Source organism: Epinephelus moara, chromosome 8 (assembly GCF_006386435.1).
Source record: "Epinephelus moara isolate mb chromosome 8, YSFRI_EMoa_1.0, whole genome shotgun sequence".
Taxonomy (NCBI): Eukaryota; Metazoa; Chordata; class Actinopteri; order Perciformes; family Serranidae; genus Epinephelus; species Epinephelus moara.
Genome location: NC_065513.1, coordinates 10314497 through 10330616, shown reverse-complemented (window position 1 = coordinate 10330616; position 16120 = coordinate 10314497). Strand labels below are relative to the sequence as shown.

Below are 16120 nucleotides of genomic sequence, written 5' to 3'. Positions count from 1 at the left end.
AAGAAAAATGAAACACCTAACATGTTTAGATACATAACACATTAAAACACAACACATTCAAACAGAATTGTTGTGGAACTCAAGAAGTTAACTGCACTGGTATTAGTCTATGCACATCAGACAATTAGTAATGTCAACTGTAAAAGGGGAAATTAAAGTATATTAATATGCGATTCCTTAACTCTCCATATTCACATAGTTTTCAGCTAGCCCATACACTACCATAGCACAATTAATTTCCTTAAAATTAAGTTGTGGCTTTTGTTTCTGGTGTGCCAACCCCAAGATTTTCAGTGGCTCCATCTGGCCACCCGTATGAAAATGTTCTGAAGACACCACTGGGTAACTGTATCTGTGAGCGATCTCTAACCAAACCCTACCCTAACCCTATCAACAAGCTTAAAAACATAGCTCCATTAGTCTGTAATTAATTTAATCAAACCAAACAAAAAGCACCCCATTCCTCATTAAAGCTGAATACAGATGCTGTGCTGTTGCTGGTTTAGAGTACTGGTGGTCTTATTCCAACCACCGGTGGTCCTATTCCAACTTGAGCCCTGGCTTGAAGGCAACACTGACAGTTTAATATTTAAGCTCTGTGTTTTCAGTACAGGCCTAGCACGGTTTAATGTGGAAAGATAGGATGTTTTATTTTTAAATGTGTTATTAATTCATAGGCTGTAAAAACAACCTTTTTGTCAATTTCATAATTTCATATTGGAAAGGAAATCCTCACACATGGACGCCAAGAACTAGGTGTTGCATCTCTGCCAGCGTCAAACTGAATAAATGCTTATGATGAATATGCCCACACCACCAGAGGGGATGGACTAAATCGTAATTCTCATTCTGCGGCTTGGAAAAACTTCCGCCTTCCCGGATGCCAAGCAGCTCTGAGGCGATCCTAGTGATGAGCCAAGGAACGCTCTGCTAACTGAGCTCTGGAGAAATACGGTCACGGCAAGATCCATATTCAAATAAACTTCACTCTTGGCCCGTGCACACAAGCCATGTTGTCACCAGCTGGCAGTGCCTCTCACCGCCCCTTCAAATACTGAGCCACTTTTGATTAACGTCTCTACGGCTAATCATGTGCGTTAGCTGTGCCAAATTGGACGAGCCACGTATGGCCTCCATTTGCCTTGAAATCTCTTATTTTTTTAAACTCATTCGAAGCATTTGAGAGCCTCCCTTTACACCACCCACCCCTCCCCTTAGTCTTCTCTTGTCTAGTGCCCATACATAGAACAGAGAGGGTGGTGTGGCGGCATGGTGCCATCCTGTGGGTCCCTGAATGAGAGGACTATCGCTGCCAGATGCACCCAGCTGCATAAATGTTATTCATTTTTTATGGCTTGTGTACATAATATGGCCAGTGTGGGAGATTGTGAGGTTCCACTAAAGGCTGGAAAAATCCTCAAAATTGAATCAAAGTGGAAAACTTATTTTGGCTGCCGACTGTTCTGGACCTCCTTCTTTTCCATCTCCCTTAATTCTCTTCCACTCCTCCCTGTCTCACATGGTGCTCTCTGAGGTTCCTCTGTAAGTGATTCACAGTATATGCCTTCTCCAAGACTGCATTGGCTGCTCTCCTTGTACAGCCATAGCGGTGGTGTTGTGAGACAGCCGGAATATTTGTCATAAGTCCAGAGGTGCAAAGACATTAGACAGCACTTTGTCACCAAGGTCTGGAATTCACACCATTTGGCTGTTTCCAAGTCAGCTCCTTAACCGCTGACTGGCCTGGTTTCTGTCAGCTGCCGCTCTGTTGACATTGAAGGCTATAAAAAGACGGCAACATGGAAGGTTGTATGCTACTAGCCTTTTTAGGTGGTCAAAACAACATGCAGTCTACAAAGAGCGTTGCGACAGGGATCCACAGCCAAAGCCCTTGACTCAGTGCTCTCTCCCTCAGTTCACAGTTCAGATATAGTTTAGTGGTTTAGAATGGCTCTCGTCAGGGTTTGCTAACCCCCGCAGAGAGATGGGCTTGAACTCCGAGCAGAGCCACCGTCTCCCAAATCACCAGGCCCAGAGGAGGCCCCAGCAATCCAAATGTGATCATGGCGGGGGCCTCCCGTCTCATTACCAATCTCCATTTCAAAACAGCCTTCAAATGGGAACTAATGCATTAGCTCTCGCTGGGGGAAAAGTCTAGGGAGCCACTACATAGCGGCTCAAAAACGCTTTCATACATGTTTTATCAGCGGGGGAAGAGTGAGCAAGAGAGAAAAGGAGCTTGGACCGAACCATTCATTTGTTGCCCATCTTATTAGCTTGGCACTGTGTTATTAGCTGCCATTGTGCTCTATAAAAGCCCCTTAGGCCTGTTCCACTGTTCGCTGAATCTGGGGTGAGCTCTGTGCCAAGCACTTTTTGGAGGTATTTGAGACCATGAAAATTCAATCCTAAACCCTCAGCATTGAGGTTTCTCACAGATAAATGAAGAGGATTAGTGGAACAATAAAACAATGTCTTACCTCAGATACCACCGTATCCTATTAATTGGGATTATAGTGGAGAAATGTGTGGAAAAAAACCTTCAATCTTGTATCACAGTCGCTTTTTTTGACAAGCTGTTACACGGAGCCCTGTCATTGTAACAATGTTCCATCAAATAGAAAATGTGTTCCAAATTTTGAACAAGTAAATATAGAAAATCATAAACAATCCCAGCAACAAAAAAAAGAAAAAAAGCCTGGACATGTGAAGAATAGCTCTGGAAAAGAGCTGACAATTGCAGAAGCTGTAATAACCCACCTTGGGTTGGATATGCTAGGCAATGTGTCAATTGATTCCCATCTGATGATGGACTGTGTGCTGAAATAAATTGACCTTGCCAGACGATGAGTGAAATTGATGGAGCTTTTCATCTCCGGAGGGCCGTTCCACACTCAGCCGTAAAATGGATAGAGCACAGGACCGAGTGATTGAGTCGGGGGAAAATGTAAGGTGTGTGTTTTTCTTCTACCAAAGCTTGCTTGGTAAATAATAGCTACAGGAAAAATCACTATGCGGTAACAAGTACAGGGGTTAAGTACCTGTTGTTGACTAGATGATTAGGACTAAAAGCACACAGCGCTAAAGTGAAGCTGGCCACTGACAGATGCTACCCGTCGGAGGAATATGTGGCTCAATTACCAGGAGCCTAAATTGAAAGTGATAGTGATTTAAGTCTTCCCAATACGCAAGCCCCATTCTGGCAAACAGTCTTTTCAAGGAGCCCTTTTTAAAAAACCCTGCCAGAGTGTGTGAGACACAGGAGCGCCATTGATTTTCAATAACATCCCCTAATGACCTGGCCACGGTTTGATCCACGCTGTCATTATGGGCTGATACCATGGGACAGGATTGGTGGGTCTCACGGCACACAGCAGCGAGATGAGTAGTCGGGGCATTATCAGGATGAATTGGCCGTCTCTGGACAGGCGGCAAGCACAGCCGAGGTCTTGTCAATAACAGGACGGGGCGCCTCAGGGCTCCCTCTGCGGCCCACTCCAGAGCGCCTTCCGGCCTCATTAGAAAAGCAGATGAGTGGTGTGCATGAGGAGAGGGGGCGTATGAGAAGAGAGAGGAGCCTCTCCTCCACCATCCGATAGCCTGCCTCCCAGGCATTGCTCCTCTTAATGAGTCCAGACCACGGGTCAATATGCGGCTGGGCTGCCAGTCAATACCGGTTACCTGCAACACAAACACTCAAAACCTGCTTTCATACAAAATCAATGTCCTATTAGTCCCTCCCTGTATTGCCTTGGCCCAATCTCATCGATCCCCTCTGAAGAGCTCTGCAGCCCATGTATGACAGATTATGGTCAAATGATCTTATGGCTTAGGCTACTCTGCCAGCCAAGTCTGTTGCCTTTATGATTTCAAAGTAATAGCTTGATATCAGATGAGCAAATACTCTAAATGCTGAAAACGGAGGCACAAGCATTATTGGCAAACCTATCAAGCTCACATCAACATTCCACTCAGTAAGTCTGGCTCACAGACAAATTCAGTGCTCGTAGTCAGCACTGACAATGCGTGCCAGGATGAAAGACAAGTAACAGATGTATGACATTAGGTCCAAACTTTATTCCGTACATTTTAAACCAAGAATGTTCATTTTCATTTTTTTGCACGCCTAAAACTCTACTTGTTTTGTATACAAGAGTCTAAGAAAAACAACTGCACAACACCACAAGGTTGACAGAGAAAGTCTTTTTGTCCGCCCACTAAAAAGTGTCCTTCTTTTCTGTCCGGGGCTGGTCCAGTTTGTGACTTGGAAGTCTTTTAATAATTCCATCATTATTTCATTGATAATATAAACATGTGTTAATCCAAGTTTCTCTCAGCATCACCAGTATCGTCTGCTCCCTCCGGGTGATCTCTTCATTAGGGTGCTGTGTGCTGCTTTGCATAGATTGCAGATGATCCTTCTAGGCCCCCTTACAACACCCTCCCGTCATACTTCCCCATCCATTGGCCAGGCTTGTCTGTTGCCATGATATTCAACAGGGAAGTTGATTCCCCATGTTTCATTTAATTTTGTTTTTCTAGAAATGGTTAAAAAGACTAATAAATTTACATGGTAATTTTGCAGCGAAGGAATATCAACAAGTTATTTACATCGGTTTTCTTTACAGAGACTGAACAAAGACCTCATAATATATATTTATCTGCATATCTCAAAGGCAAAACAAATGAACAAAACAAATCGGTAATGTAACATTGTACATTGTCATCATTGAGGATATCCTGGTACCATGAGGTTAAATTACTGAAGGTTGAAACCAAATCCAGTCTTTACAGTGGGTCATAATGGATATGTCTCACAATCAACTGGGATAAATATTGTAAAAGGCGTGACTAATGCACAAAATACATAAAATTCATAGAAATGATATCTATACATGGAACAAGGATAGGAAATGTACAAACTCATTTCAGGACCTCTCTTTTCGCACAAAGCTGAAAAAAGGTATTGGATTAATATATTAATAATTATCAAATATTTAAGTCGGATATAAACATACACATATTTATGTTCTCTTTACCGACATTATTCAACCTTCAGTCCGCTAAAAATAAAGTCATGGCATGTGCTTAATCAGCCTTACACACCTTTACTTTGTACAATCATACCCTTTCCCTTAGGGAGTTTTGCTCTTCTCTGGTGAAGAGCAGTGCATTTTGTTCGCAAGAAGTTCTCAGATTAGGGGAGCAGGGCTTGTGAGTGCGTCTAGTAACACCTTGTGCACTTTTCTAACAAGCTACCGAGCCTCTACCTCTTTAGGGTTGCGAGATGGGGAGTAGTCCCGTGGGTCCTGGGTGGTGAGGGGGGTAGTCCTCCTGGGTGAGGCTGGCCTGGCACTGCCGGCTGGCACGAGGGGCGGGGGTGCACTGAGTGCGGCAGTAGGGGGTGTTCTGTTCAGAGGGCCGTTGTGTCCCGTAGAGGGGCTGAGTCTGGGATAGGGCATGCCGCCTAGGTGGGGCATAAAGGGGGGCATGTGGGGTAGATGGCCCTCCATTGGGGACTGATGCAGTTGATGGAGGCGTGCTCTGTCCAGCTCCTCCCTCAGGTGGAGGCGCTCTCGCTCCTCCGCCTGTTGTCTCATCCTCTCGTGCTCCCTGCGCACTTCCAACAGGTGCTCGTGGTGAGAGTAGTCATGAGCCTCCCTTTCGCGGTAGGCTCGTTCCTGTTCGTACACACTGGGGAAGCGATGTCCTTGCTCAGCCCTGAGCTGGAAGTCCATGCGTCGCTGCAGGTCCAGGCTGCGGTAGGCCTCTCTTAGTGGGTCCCAAGGGAAGGCCGGGTGGGGCAGGCGCTCTCTTCCTGCCAGAGGACTCACACCCATGAAAGGAGCCATGCGAGCCCGGTCGAGCACATTGAGGCTGCCCATCTGGGGCATGGCACTCATGGAAAGGGGCAGAGAGTGTGCCATGGGAACACCATGCAAGCCAGGTGCTGGAATGTCACTGCCACGTGGTGAGGGAAGAGGGGGCTGGTGGGACAGAGGTGGGTGGTGGTGGTGTGGGTTTACAGGTTGGCTGATGGGAGCAGGGAGAGCCTGGGCTGGTGGTTGGGGGGCGGGCTCGGAACTCACCACCATGACCTCCTGCTCCTCCTTTCTCTCCTCCTTAATCTTCATGTCATTTTTCACCTTGTGGAGGAGCTCTGCAGGCGGGGGCTCTTTCCTTTCGCTGTCCTTGAGTGTAGGCGGGGGCCCACCTGCCATCTTCATGCCCTGCTCATTGATCACAGCCTTGGAGTATGGGGAAGGAGAACGTTGGGCGGGTTTGATGGAGTCTTCAGAGGATCTCCTCTCTAGCATCTCCTTGCTGGGCGAGCGGCTCTCCTTCACCTTTACGTCACCCAACGTAGAAGATTCTCTGTGGCGCTCCAGCAGCTCCTTCTCGGCCTCACGAACTCGATCTACACTGCCGCTGTGATGTCGACCCGAATCACAGGAGTTCTGGCTGTTTGAGCGAATCAGGCTGCTGATCTGGTAGCTGACTGGTGCAGAGGCTGGAGATGAACGATTGGAGTGGCGGTTGCGATCCACAGAATCCCTGTAATGACATAATGAAACAATTTAGTGCTAGATAAATCAAGCATCATGTAGAGTTATATTTAGGAATGATTTATTTACCTTGATTGAATTTAATAAAATCTGAGTTATAATTCTCTTTCAAGAAATAAAGGCAACCATGCTCACGTCTTTCACTGACTGTCTTTAAACTTGACAGTTAAACCTACGTTTTGCTGGAATATCATCCAAAGAGATCCTTCCAATTAATTTTGGACAGATAGCTTCTCTAAGAGCTGCTTGTTGCCTGTTTGATTTGTGTCTGTTTCCTTGTCGGATTCATGAATTCAATTTATTTCAGTTTCCACGGATACAACTAATGGACTGGAGAATTGTCACACTTTTTCTTTTAGTCTTTGACAGTACATCTTTTTATTTCCAGAGCTGATTTCAGATTTGATTCAAGTGTTTTTCATCTTGTTCAAACATAATTTGATCATCTTGTATATATGCTAATGCTAGCTGGAAAAAGGATCATTATTGTAGACATGTCTTTTGAGTTGTGATCATGTATTTGAGTATCTATGAGGATAGTTTTGATATGCTGTATGGAAAGATTCACAATTTCTTTCACATTTGTTGTGTGTTGTGCTTTGAAACAATACAGTGAAGTCCCAGGTCAAATTTTGCATTGTGATGACAGCAAAAATGTAAAGCAATTGCATTATGGAGAAATATCATTCAACACTGATTTAAATTGAACAAACAATACCCCCAAAGTACATACAAAAGCAAAAGTTACTTTTCATCTGCCTCAAACTCACCTGTCTTTATCCTTCTCTTCCTTCCCGATGGACGAGTCTCTTTTCTCTCTTTCCCTCTCCCTCTCTCTTTCTCTTTCTCTTTCTCTTTCTCTTTCCCGTTCTCTCTCCCGCTCTCTCTCATGGCTGTTGGCTGAGTTGCTTCTCTCAGCGTCTGCGGTTTTGGGCCACTGTGGCGGGGTGGGGAACGATGGTGGGGTTCGTCGAAGTCTGTTCCAGGTGTCGTGGTGGGGGCTGCCAAATGTGGGCAGTCCTCCTGGCCCCTCCTTGGTGCCAAACACGCTGTTGGACCCTGGAGGGAAGGGGGGAGACAGGCGTGGGACCCACTGTAAGTTAATTGGGCACAAAACCTTCTTGAGGACACATAAGATGAGAAAGACTCAACAACAAAAGCGGCTTTTGTCTTTGTCTCTGGAGGTTCTCTCACTGAAGCTGTTTGAAAGAGTTAGAGGTTAATGGCTCCCCCCACCAGAGAAAAAAACTACTCATTTGCTTTTGGACTAAAGGGCTTCTCCCCCCCACTCCCTTTTTTGCACTGGATGAACAGGGAAGACTCACTTGCCCTCTGGAGTTGAGGGCTGTGAAAAGCCAAGGGAGACCTTAGCATTCCACAGCATGTCTATTCCAATCACATCCATTTTCACAACAGGGTGACCGATTTGGCACACAAAAATAGGAGGGATGAAGAGAAAAGAGAGAAAGGCATAGAGAGAAGGATGCAGGGGGAAAAGAGAAAGCCCTCCATGGTGGTGCAGAAGGGGCTTGTCAAATAATTAATAGATGAATTGCCACCAAACAGCGGACCTGAGAGTGCCTGTTGGCAGCAGCGCAGCCAGATTAAAGCCAGACTGTTGGGGACATGGTTGGTGGATGAAGTGGAGGCAGGGAGGAGGTTTGCTGTGGTGTGTTGTGCTGCCTTGTTGGGCCTCCCTGGGCTAGGGCTGTTTTGACACAGAAACTAGAGCTAAGTGTCTTGATTTTTTTTTCCTCCCCTCCTGGCTCTCCCTGTGGTCTAACGCTGTCCTGCTCTGTTCTGTTACTGGCCACAGGGGCCAGATTGAAAGGGGGAGCGGTGGAGGAGGAGAGGGGGCCAGCGCTTACCAAGCGAGGGGTTGCCTAATCCTCCGAAGGCACTGCTTGAAAGGTTGCCGAGGCCGCCATAGGAACTGGAGCGACTGAAAGGATCTGTAAAATGCCAAACAGGGATTAGCAAAAGGGGGGGGCTGGCTAGCGGTGCTCACCCCAACACCAACCCGTTCCACTCGGCTTTTCTCTTACAAGCGAGCTGTGGTTTTTTTAGCGCTGCCACCCTAGCTCTCTGCCTGCTAATCCTGCAGTAGCCAGGTCGCCTGGATGCTGGATTCACTGCCACTAACTGGAGTGGAGTGTCCCTGACCCTGCTGGGGCTAGTGAAGGAACACTGCTTGATGGGGAAATTACTTTAGAGTTGCTGGAGCTGAACTGAAAATAGACTGTGGTGGGACAGGGGAATTAGAAGCTGTAAAAATTAGGCTAGACAGACCACAGTGATTTAACTGGAGAATCGGTGTCTGATGGGCTCCACTGGCGCAGACTACAGCCTCCAAATTTATAGGAATAACACAAACATTTACCCTGAGAAGTCAGTGAGCAACATTCATCAACTGATAATTTGCAGTCCCATTTTAATTCTGCAAAAATCCATCAGGAAATGCAGGACTTATCAACAGATTAGGGTTTAAGGATTTTCAGCTCCGGGGCTTGTTAATGTATTAGAAAAGACAACAATTAAGAAATCTCCTCTGCCTCACACATGAATTCCCTGGACAGGAAAATTTTGCTCGCTAAATCTTCCTCCTCAGTGCACCATGTATTCATAAGCACAAAATGGATTGACTCAAGGGCTTATTCCATGAAATCAACTTTCCACTCTGAACCAAAACAGAGTCTCAGATAGAATGGTGGAAAAATAAATGAATGCATAAAAACATAATTAAATGCACAAATAAATCCAACATTAACTACCCTCCATTACTCCTGTGAATGACTTTGCAAGCATATAGAAAATAGTGTCATATGTTGTTGCTCTGCAAATATATTTTGTCCAAACAAATGAGGGAGACTGAATACTAGGCTAGCTACGTGTTTTAATGAACCCAGACAGAGTTATTTAAGGCTGTTATGAATCATACTGTCTGATTATATGATGGCTACACTCTCCATTACCATGAACTCTGAGTTTGCTGACGAACTGCCGCAACTGACTTACTTCAGTGGCCAACTGGACTCCTTATGAACCCTCAAAATGACCCAGAGATCAAAAGTAGATATATCTAGGCTTCAAATTACACCCCGGTGGCTTTTAATGTGTAAAAGAGAGAGAGAGCAAGACGGAGAGAAAGAGGAGATAAATGTTTAAAAAAAATTGAACATGGGGTTACTTACACTTACCTGCCAAATGGCTAGGAGGCAGGAAGCCGCTGGGGTGGGGGACAGGGCCGTACGGAGAAGGAGCGGGGTGGCCGGAGCCTGTCAGAGCAGAGAAGATATCACAGTGTTATTGTTGTCTAATCAGACAGTTATAAAGGCTCAATCCTAGATCACCCCTTGCCCCTATCACTTAGCCCTTACCCCTCTGTTTTGCGTGTTCATGACTAGGGGTAGGGTGTCCCGATTCTTGTTGGGATAGAGGGGTAGGGTAAGGTGTAAGGGCTACATGGCCCTCAAAATGTAGGTTTTCAGAAACACACTTTAAACTGAGTGTTATGAGAGATGGTCTAACAGTGAAGTTACTGCACTTATTACTGCTCTTCTATTATCAGTGCTTACAGGCATGGTACGAAGGAGCGCAAGTTGCCAACTTTAGCCTACGGAGCGCTTCTAGTGACATGGTAATGAGACAATGGTCTTTTGTATTTGATGACTTGTTTGATCATCTGATAGCGAGAATCCGTGCTTTTCCATCAGAAGAGTGGAAAATGGCATGGTGACACTACCATTTTGCACGTTTTCAAGTTGGTTTATGTAAACGCCATTGATACTGATAACGAATCAGGATCACAAAGGTTTGTCCGATTCCATAGGGGAAGATTTCATCCCACGGGCCCTTGTAACTCTTTTCTGAGGGGCACTGAAAAACTCTCTGACTAGTCATACAGAGACAAACTGAAGTTAATCTCCATCAGAAACATTTTAAAAAAAAAGGAAAAATCTAAATGCAAGCAACTATTTACAAATATTTTTCTGAATCAGCAAGACCAACTTGTGGAATATACATTTAAGTGAGAGGAATTCAGAGATGGCTGGGTAATGCCATTGAGCAAATTAGTCAGTGATATTTTTGCTTTTATTGTAGCTGCTGCTCGTTTTGTGTGCGAGTCTATAGTTGCTTATTGAGGTCAGTTCCTGACTGTGCAACAAGCTGGCTGACACTGTTACCATCACCCATATTCCATGAATTGTTAATGAAAGAACCAATTACAGCAGTGCCTCTGACACACCACTGCATAATTACCAGTCAAAGGCCGTTCAGCTCTCTGTTGCCCTCCAACGCAGGGCAAATCAGTCAATTACCTAACCGAGAGTCATCCATATTCATAGACATATCTGACTCCCTTTACTGGCAAAACATTTGCTACAAAAGCACTATAATTAAGTGAACATTACATGAGAGGAGAGAAAAAAACGATGCTATTTCAGTGGTGGAGGAACAATTTCTCAACGTGGGGCTATAAATGCTCATTTGCATAAAGACAAAAAAAAAAAAAAACAGCGTTGGAAGGCTTTGAGAATGGGATAATTTGAGTGTTTTGAATAATTTGTCTTGGAAGTTGCAGTTCATCGCACTACTGACCTGTGGAAGAGAAGAGGGGTCGTGCCAGGTCATGAGGGTACGGAAACCCTGGGAAGACTCCTGGAGCTGGGGGTCGACTAAACAGGTCCAGCTTCCCATTCATGTCTAGTTTGTGAGGATCCAGCTGCATTTGCTGTAGTCGAGAGGGGCACAGAAAAGGAGAGGGAGACATACAAAGAAAATTAGGTCGGTGGACAACAGTAGCAAATGTTTCCAGCGACAGAGTGAGAGGGATTTATCCTCAGCTACACTGGGTGAGAGATCAGAGGAAGACAGATACATCAACAATGGCTCCATGTCTCCAATTCTGGCCAAATGTGTTATAACAAATATATGTAAGCTGATTAGGGACACTAAATCCTTGGTAGCGGGTGTTCAAAGCCCAAGAAGGACTGACACCACCAGGCCAGAGGCATGAGAAGAGGATCTCCATGGCAAGGCCACACCATTATATGTCAGCGAGAGAAGTATTTTCTCTCAAGCTTTTTTATGCGTGTTCAAATCATCACAAATTCTGTCACTGAGTGCTATAAATGTGGCCATTTATGATCTGCCCCTTCCTCTTTAGGTGGAGTGAGTCATGCACAGAGCCTTAACTTCTGCTTAAGTGTGACCTTCGTACTGTATATGTAAGTCCTAGAGAACTCTGAACAAGAGGAGACACCATTTTGTTTTTTGTGTTTTTATTAAGTTAGTTATCTGCCTTTTCCCACCCAGATGGTCGTTCTTAATCCAATAACATGATTACAGATAATTTTACAGGTAAAGATCAAACTATGACATGCTTAGCCCGACTTATCCCATTACCAATACGCTGTATCTGGTTTTACATGACAGCAGGATTCCTGAAAGACATCATTATCCATCTCACGCACCTTCATTTTCTGCTGGTGGTGGTAGATCTGCCATGCGATCTGGACATGCACTGCACACCACTTGCCAGGTTTCTAAAAATTTAGAGAGAAACTGAGGTTAGCCTGCTGGCTTTGATATAGGGAGCTAAAAATGGATTCTGGCATTGAGATTTTCTGGCCAAACTACAAAGTGGGAACTCGTCAGAATTTTCAACCAGGCAACGGATTAAGAAAATCTAACCCTGACTTTAGCCCAATAGAGACCTCAAAGCTATCCTTAAATGCAGCCAAAACCCTGAATTTCCTTGATCAGGAGTTGTTGAAGAATTTTCAGTTTTAGACTTTGTGGCCTGGCCAGAGAGATGAAACATTTAACAAAAGATGGATAAGGCAACCACTTACCCTAACAGATGTCCTGAATGGATCTGTTATCTGTATGGACAAACAGACAGTCATTATCACCAATAGCACAGACAAGGAGCCAAAATGTGCAGTATTGTAGGCTGACAAATCACCAGTGTGGGGAGGCTCAAATCACACTGGCACCTTTTATAAATGTGTCCATTGAGATGTACACCTTGTCTCAAAAAGATGTCAGTGCAAATACATGCATTCACATCTCTGTGAGAAACATGTATGTATAAATACTGTATGTACGGCACATGTGTGGCTTTGACCGGAAGACACAGAGGAAGAGGAAGAGCAGACTGGTTTGGGGTGCTGGCCGCCTGATGCTTACCCGTGGATCCTTCTGTAGGAGTGTGTGAGGTACTGCTCCAGGACGTCCCCCTACGTCGATGGGATTAGATGCCTGACGGAGAGAGAGACAAAGGGAAAGAGATACATGGTGATCAACCACATAAAAAGTAGTTAAAACATTTATAGATCAGAGAAACAGAAGCAGAATGTCTGCCTTTTGTATACTAAGGCAGACACAACACAATTTGATCTCATATAATGTGATCTAAAAAGAAGTGTTGAAAGAGAATTACCACCTAAATTAGAAATTCCAATAAGTTATTTTCATGGCCTAGGAAAGTTTAGTCAATATTTGTGGACATAAGCTACTCTCTCTCAAAGTCAGAAACCACCAAAGTAAGTCTCAAACGTGTGATGTCATAGGGTATAAAGTCTGGAGCTGCTCCATAGACAATTCTCAGCACTGGAACAGAAAATGTACCCATGTACTCAGAATATTCCCCTGGGTGATTTGAATGCCATCTACATCATCTTTCCAGATTCACTATCTATGGAGCAGCTTCAGACTTTATACCCTATGACATCACAAATTTGAGTTTGAGCACTCTAGTTTTTGGATTTGGGAGAGAGTTCATGTTTAATAATAATTTTTGGGCTGTCTTAGACCACAGGAATAACATGTATGCGTTCCCCTTTAAGAGTATCTTAAGGATAAAAAGAATAGCTTTCTTTGATTGCAATTATCTACCTTAGATAATACACAAGAGTAGTCCTTGGTTTCACTCTCATTAACTCAATATCCTCACATATAATGCAAATAAGCAGTACAGCTCAAGGTTGATGTCCGTGACATGGAAATGTGTGAGGAACTCCATTTTAAAACCACTAGAAGATCCTCAAGCGAGTGGTAATAGCATCACTCTAACCTTATATCCTCCTTCAGAGGCACTATAGCTCACTAATCCTCTACGACTGCTACTGTATGGCTGACGTCAGTAGATAAAACTGCGATGATGCTGCAGGCGCTGAGCCATGCCAGAGTAACACATCTCTGATCTCTCCGATCTCCTCGTTAAGTCTTTGGAGCACAAGTGCCTAAATCAGCCTTATTAATCCACCCCTACATCAGGGATAGGAAGATCCTGCACCATGACCTGGGTCACCAGCCCCCACAAACAAACACACATCCCAAGCACTACCTCCCCCCCGAAGCTCCTCTCCAAGAATACTTAACAGGGGCTTTGGACGCATAAGACTGTTCCTTGAACCATCTGGAGGGGCCTTCGACAAAAGGGCCCCCTCCATGACAGAGCCCCCTGGGAAAAGGGCCAGCGGATTTAGGCCAGCTTTGATTGGTGGCTTACACCGGGTCACAGCCGCTGGGCAGCTGCCAGACAGACTCACACCCTCCCACCCCTTCCCTTCCCTCACATCCCCACTGCCCCTGCATCCTCTCTCCTTTGCTCCCCTAAACAGCCAGACATCGTTTTTTTATCTTTGGCGTGGCACGCAGTTCTGGCCCTGGTTCAGGTCCAGTCAAGTCTGACAGAGTATTATGGATGGATTTATGGATTTAAATGGGATGGGGTGAGGTTTATTAGAATCCTGTTTTAAATCTTTGGTGTACAGAGCTCTGCTGCTTTTCTCACCCAAGACAAACAGCAGAAGGAATTTTGTGTGGTAAAATATCTAATGTGCCGTACTGTGAGTGTAGTTCTACAGCAACCCAACCAAACTACAGCACTATGTGTCTGGTTACTAATTTAGTTGCTTAAGTTTTGGTGAGTGTGTGTAGCCATTTTGACCCATGCAAAGTCTTGCTCCTCTTTACATACAGCAAGTAGATTTTTACACTGACAAAAGGTGACTCTACTTGAAGAAAAAAAGCACGTCAAAAAAAAGGCATGGCTATTATTTTAAAATTTGGGGTGAGTGAGTGTTTCAATGGCGTCAAAGCTTCTGTGATTTCTTTCGAGCCCATGCTTCCTTATATTCTCTATTTGTTTGTAGATCGTGGGCTGAGGGTGGGGATGTGGGGCTGACCTTGGGCTGGAAGGCTCCTTGCAGCGAGCTGAAGGGTCCTGAGTGTGGGAGCAGCGGGGGCATGCCTGGCATGGTGGGGGGATAGGAGGGGAAGAACTGGGGAGAAAAGGAGGAGGATGGGAGATACAAAAAAAGACACAAAACAAAATCATACAGAGATACGTACATACAGGACTCAAGCATATGCACACACAAAACCACAGCCATAATAAATGCTATCGCGGCAACATTCAAATATGTCAAATATTTGATTTGCCAAATGCAAATAACAAGTTGAGATCAGAGCGACAAAGAGGAACTCACGTTTGAATGTCTGATGAATGGATTGTCCAGTTTGGGAGTGTATTTGTCGAACTGGAAGAAATAAAAGAGAGAGAAGAATTAGGAAAGAAAATGATCCACTTTACCCAAATCCTTCATGTAAAAAGCCTTCTTTAATAATAAGTCTCATTATTTTTACATCACAAAAACAAAACACATGATTAACATCTGTAACTGGTAATAAGCAGGGTTTTGATCCAGAATAATAAGCCCTGGAGTAAAGCAGCTGGCTTGCACCGGTCATGGGTTTACTTAAACTGCATGGTCAGATAGGCAGTTAAATTACTAACAATACGACCGCTTTAGCAGACTGCCAAGATGAAGACAGCCTGCATGATTTTCCAATTGAGCATACAGGGGTTGGGCGTGGAGGCCCAGCTTGGAGAATCAGACCATTTTAAAACCAGACCAGTTGTTTCTATTCACTGGAAAATTTGTAGAAATGTGAATCTAATTGCTTTTGACTGCTATGGCTTTCTTTTTTTCTTACAACAAACCCCGATGGTATAGATGGGAGGGGAGTATGTGGACTGTGGAGACATACAGCTTGTTTTGGGTGTTAGAGAACCAGACTTCAAAAGAGATTCAGCGAAAAAAAGAGGCCAATTTTCTGTGCATAAAATCATGGAAAGAATATATGGAGCCTGTTGTGTGTCTGTCTTTTATGATTGAAACTGAATTGAGTAGAAGACATTTGCAATGGTTGGGAGCTAATTCAGGACAGATCAGATGAAACCGATATAACCTTGACTTGCTGAAATGATGTGAGGAGAGCTTTTCTGTGGCAGAGTTTATGCCCACCAGAATAATCTCCATTGGAATTTGCCGTATAAAAACTATGTGGTTGTATGAAAAAATGTTTCTGATCATGTCCTGAACACATGGGAATCTAGTCAGTAAGCTGAGAGGGAGCAGAGGGAGGGAGAGAACGGAGAATGTTGCCCCGTGTATGAATGGGGACTTTGTACGTCTGTTCGCAAGCCAATACTGGCTCTCTATTTTGAAACAGGCTAATTACAAGTGACAGTAACTTATTCC

General features: G+C 44.5%; 1 protein-coding gene across 11 annotated transcripts in view; it reads right to left on the bottom strand.

The window, feature by feature from the left end:
- Positions 1–4057: 4057 nt before the first annotated feature.
- The window catches only part of fbrsl1 (fibrosin-like 1), a 326568-nt gene continuing 314505 nt past the window's right edge, over positions 4058–16120 (bottom strand). For 7 of the 11 annotated variants that reach the window (XM_050050408.1, XM_050050410.1, XM_050050417.1 and 4 more), the window contains 10 exons: positions 15065–15115; positions 14762–14857; positions 12759–12830; positions 12422–12451; positions 12041–12112; positions 11166–11298; positions 9758–9841; positions 8435–8518; positions 7337–7625; positions 4058–6555 (listed from right to left, as the gene is read on the bottom strand). In XM_050050408.1, coding sequence (XP_049906365.1) covers positions 5256–6555; positions 7337–7625; positions 8435–8518; positions 9758–9841; positions 11166–11298; positions 12041–12112; positions 12422–12451; positions 12759–12830; positions 14762–14857; positions 15065–15115 — 2211 coding nt within the window. In that variant the 3' untranslated portion in view covers positions 4058–5255. The remainder of the gene's footprint in view (positions 6556–7336; positions 7626–8434; positions 8519–9757; positions 9842–11165; positions 11299–12040; positions 12113–12421; positions 12452–12758; positions 12831–14761; positions 14858–15064; positions 15116–16120) is intronic. The other 4 variants (XM_050050409.1, XM_050050415.1, XM_050050416.1 and 1 more) reach the window with 4 other exon arrangements.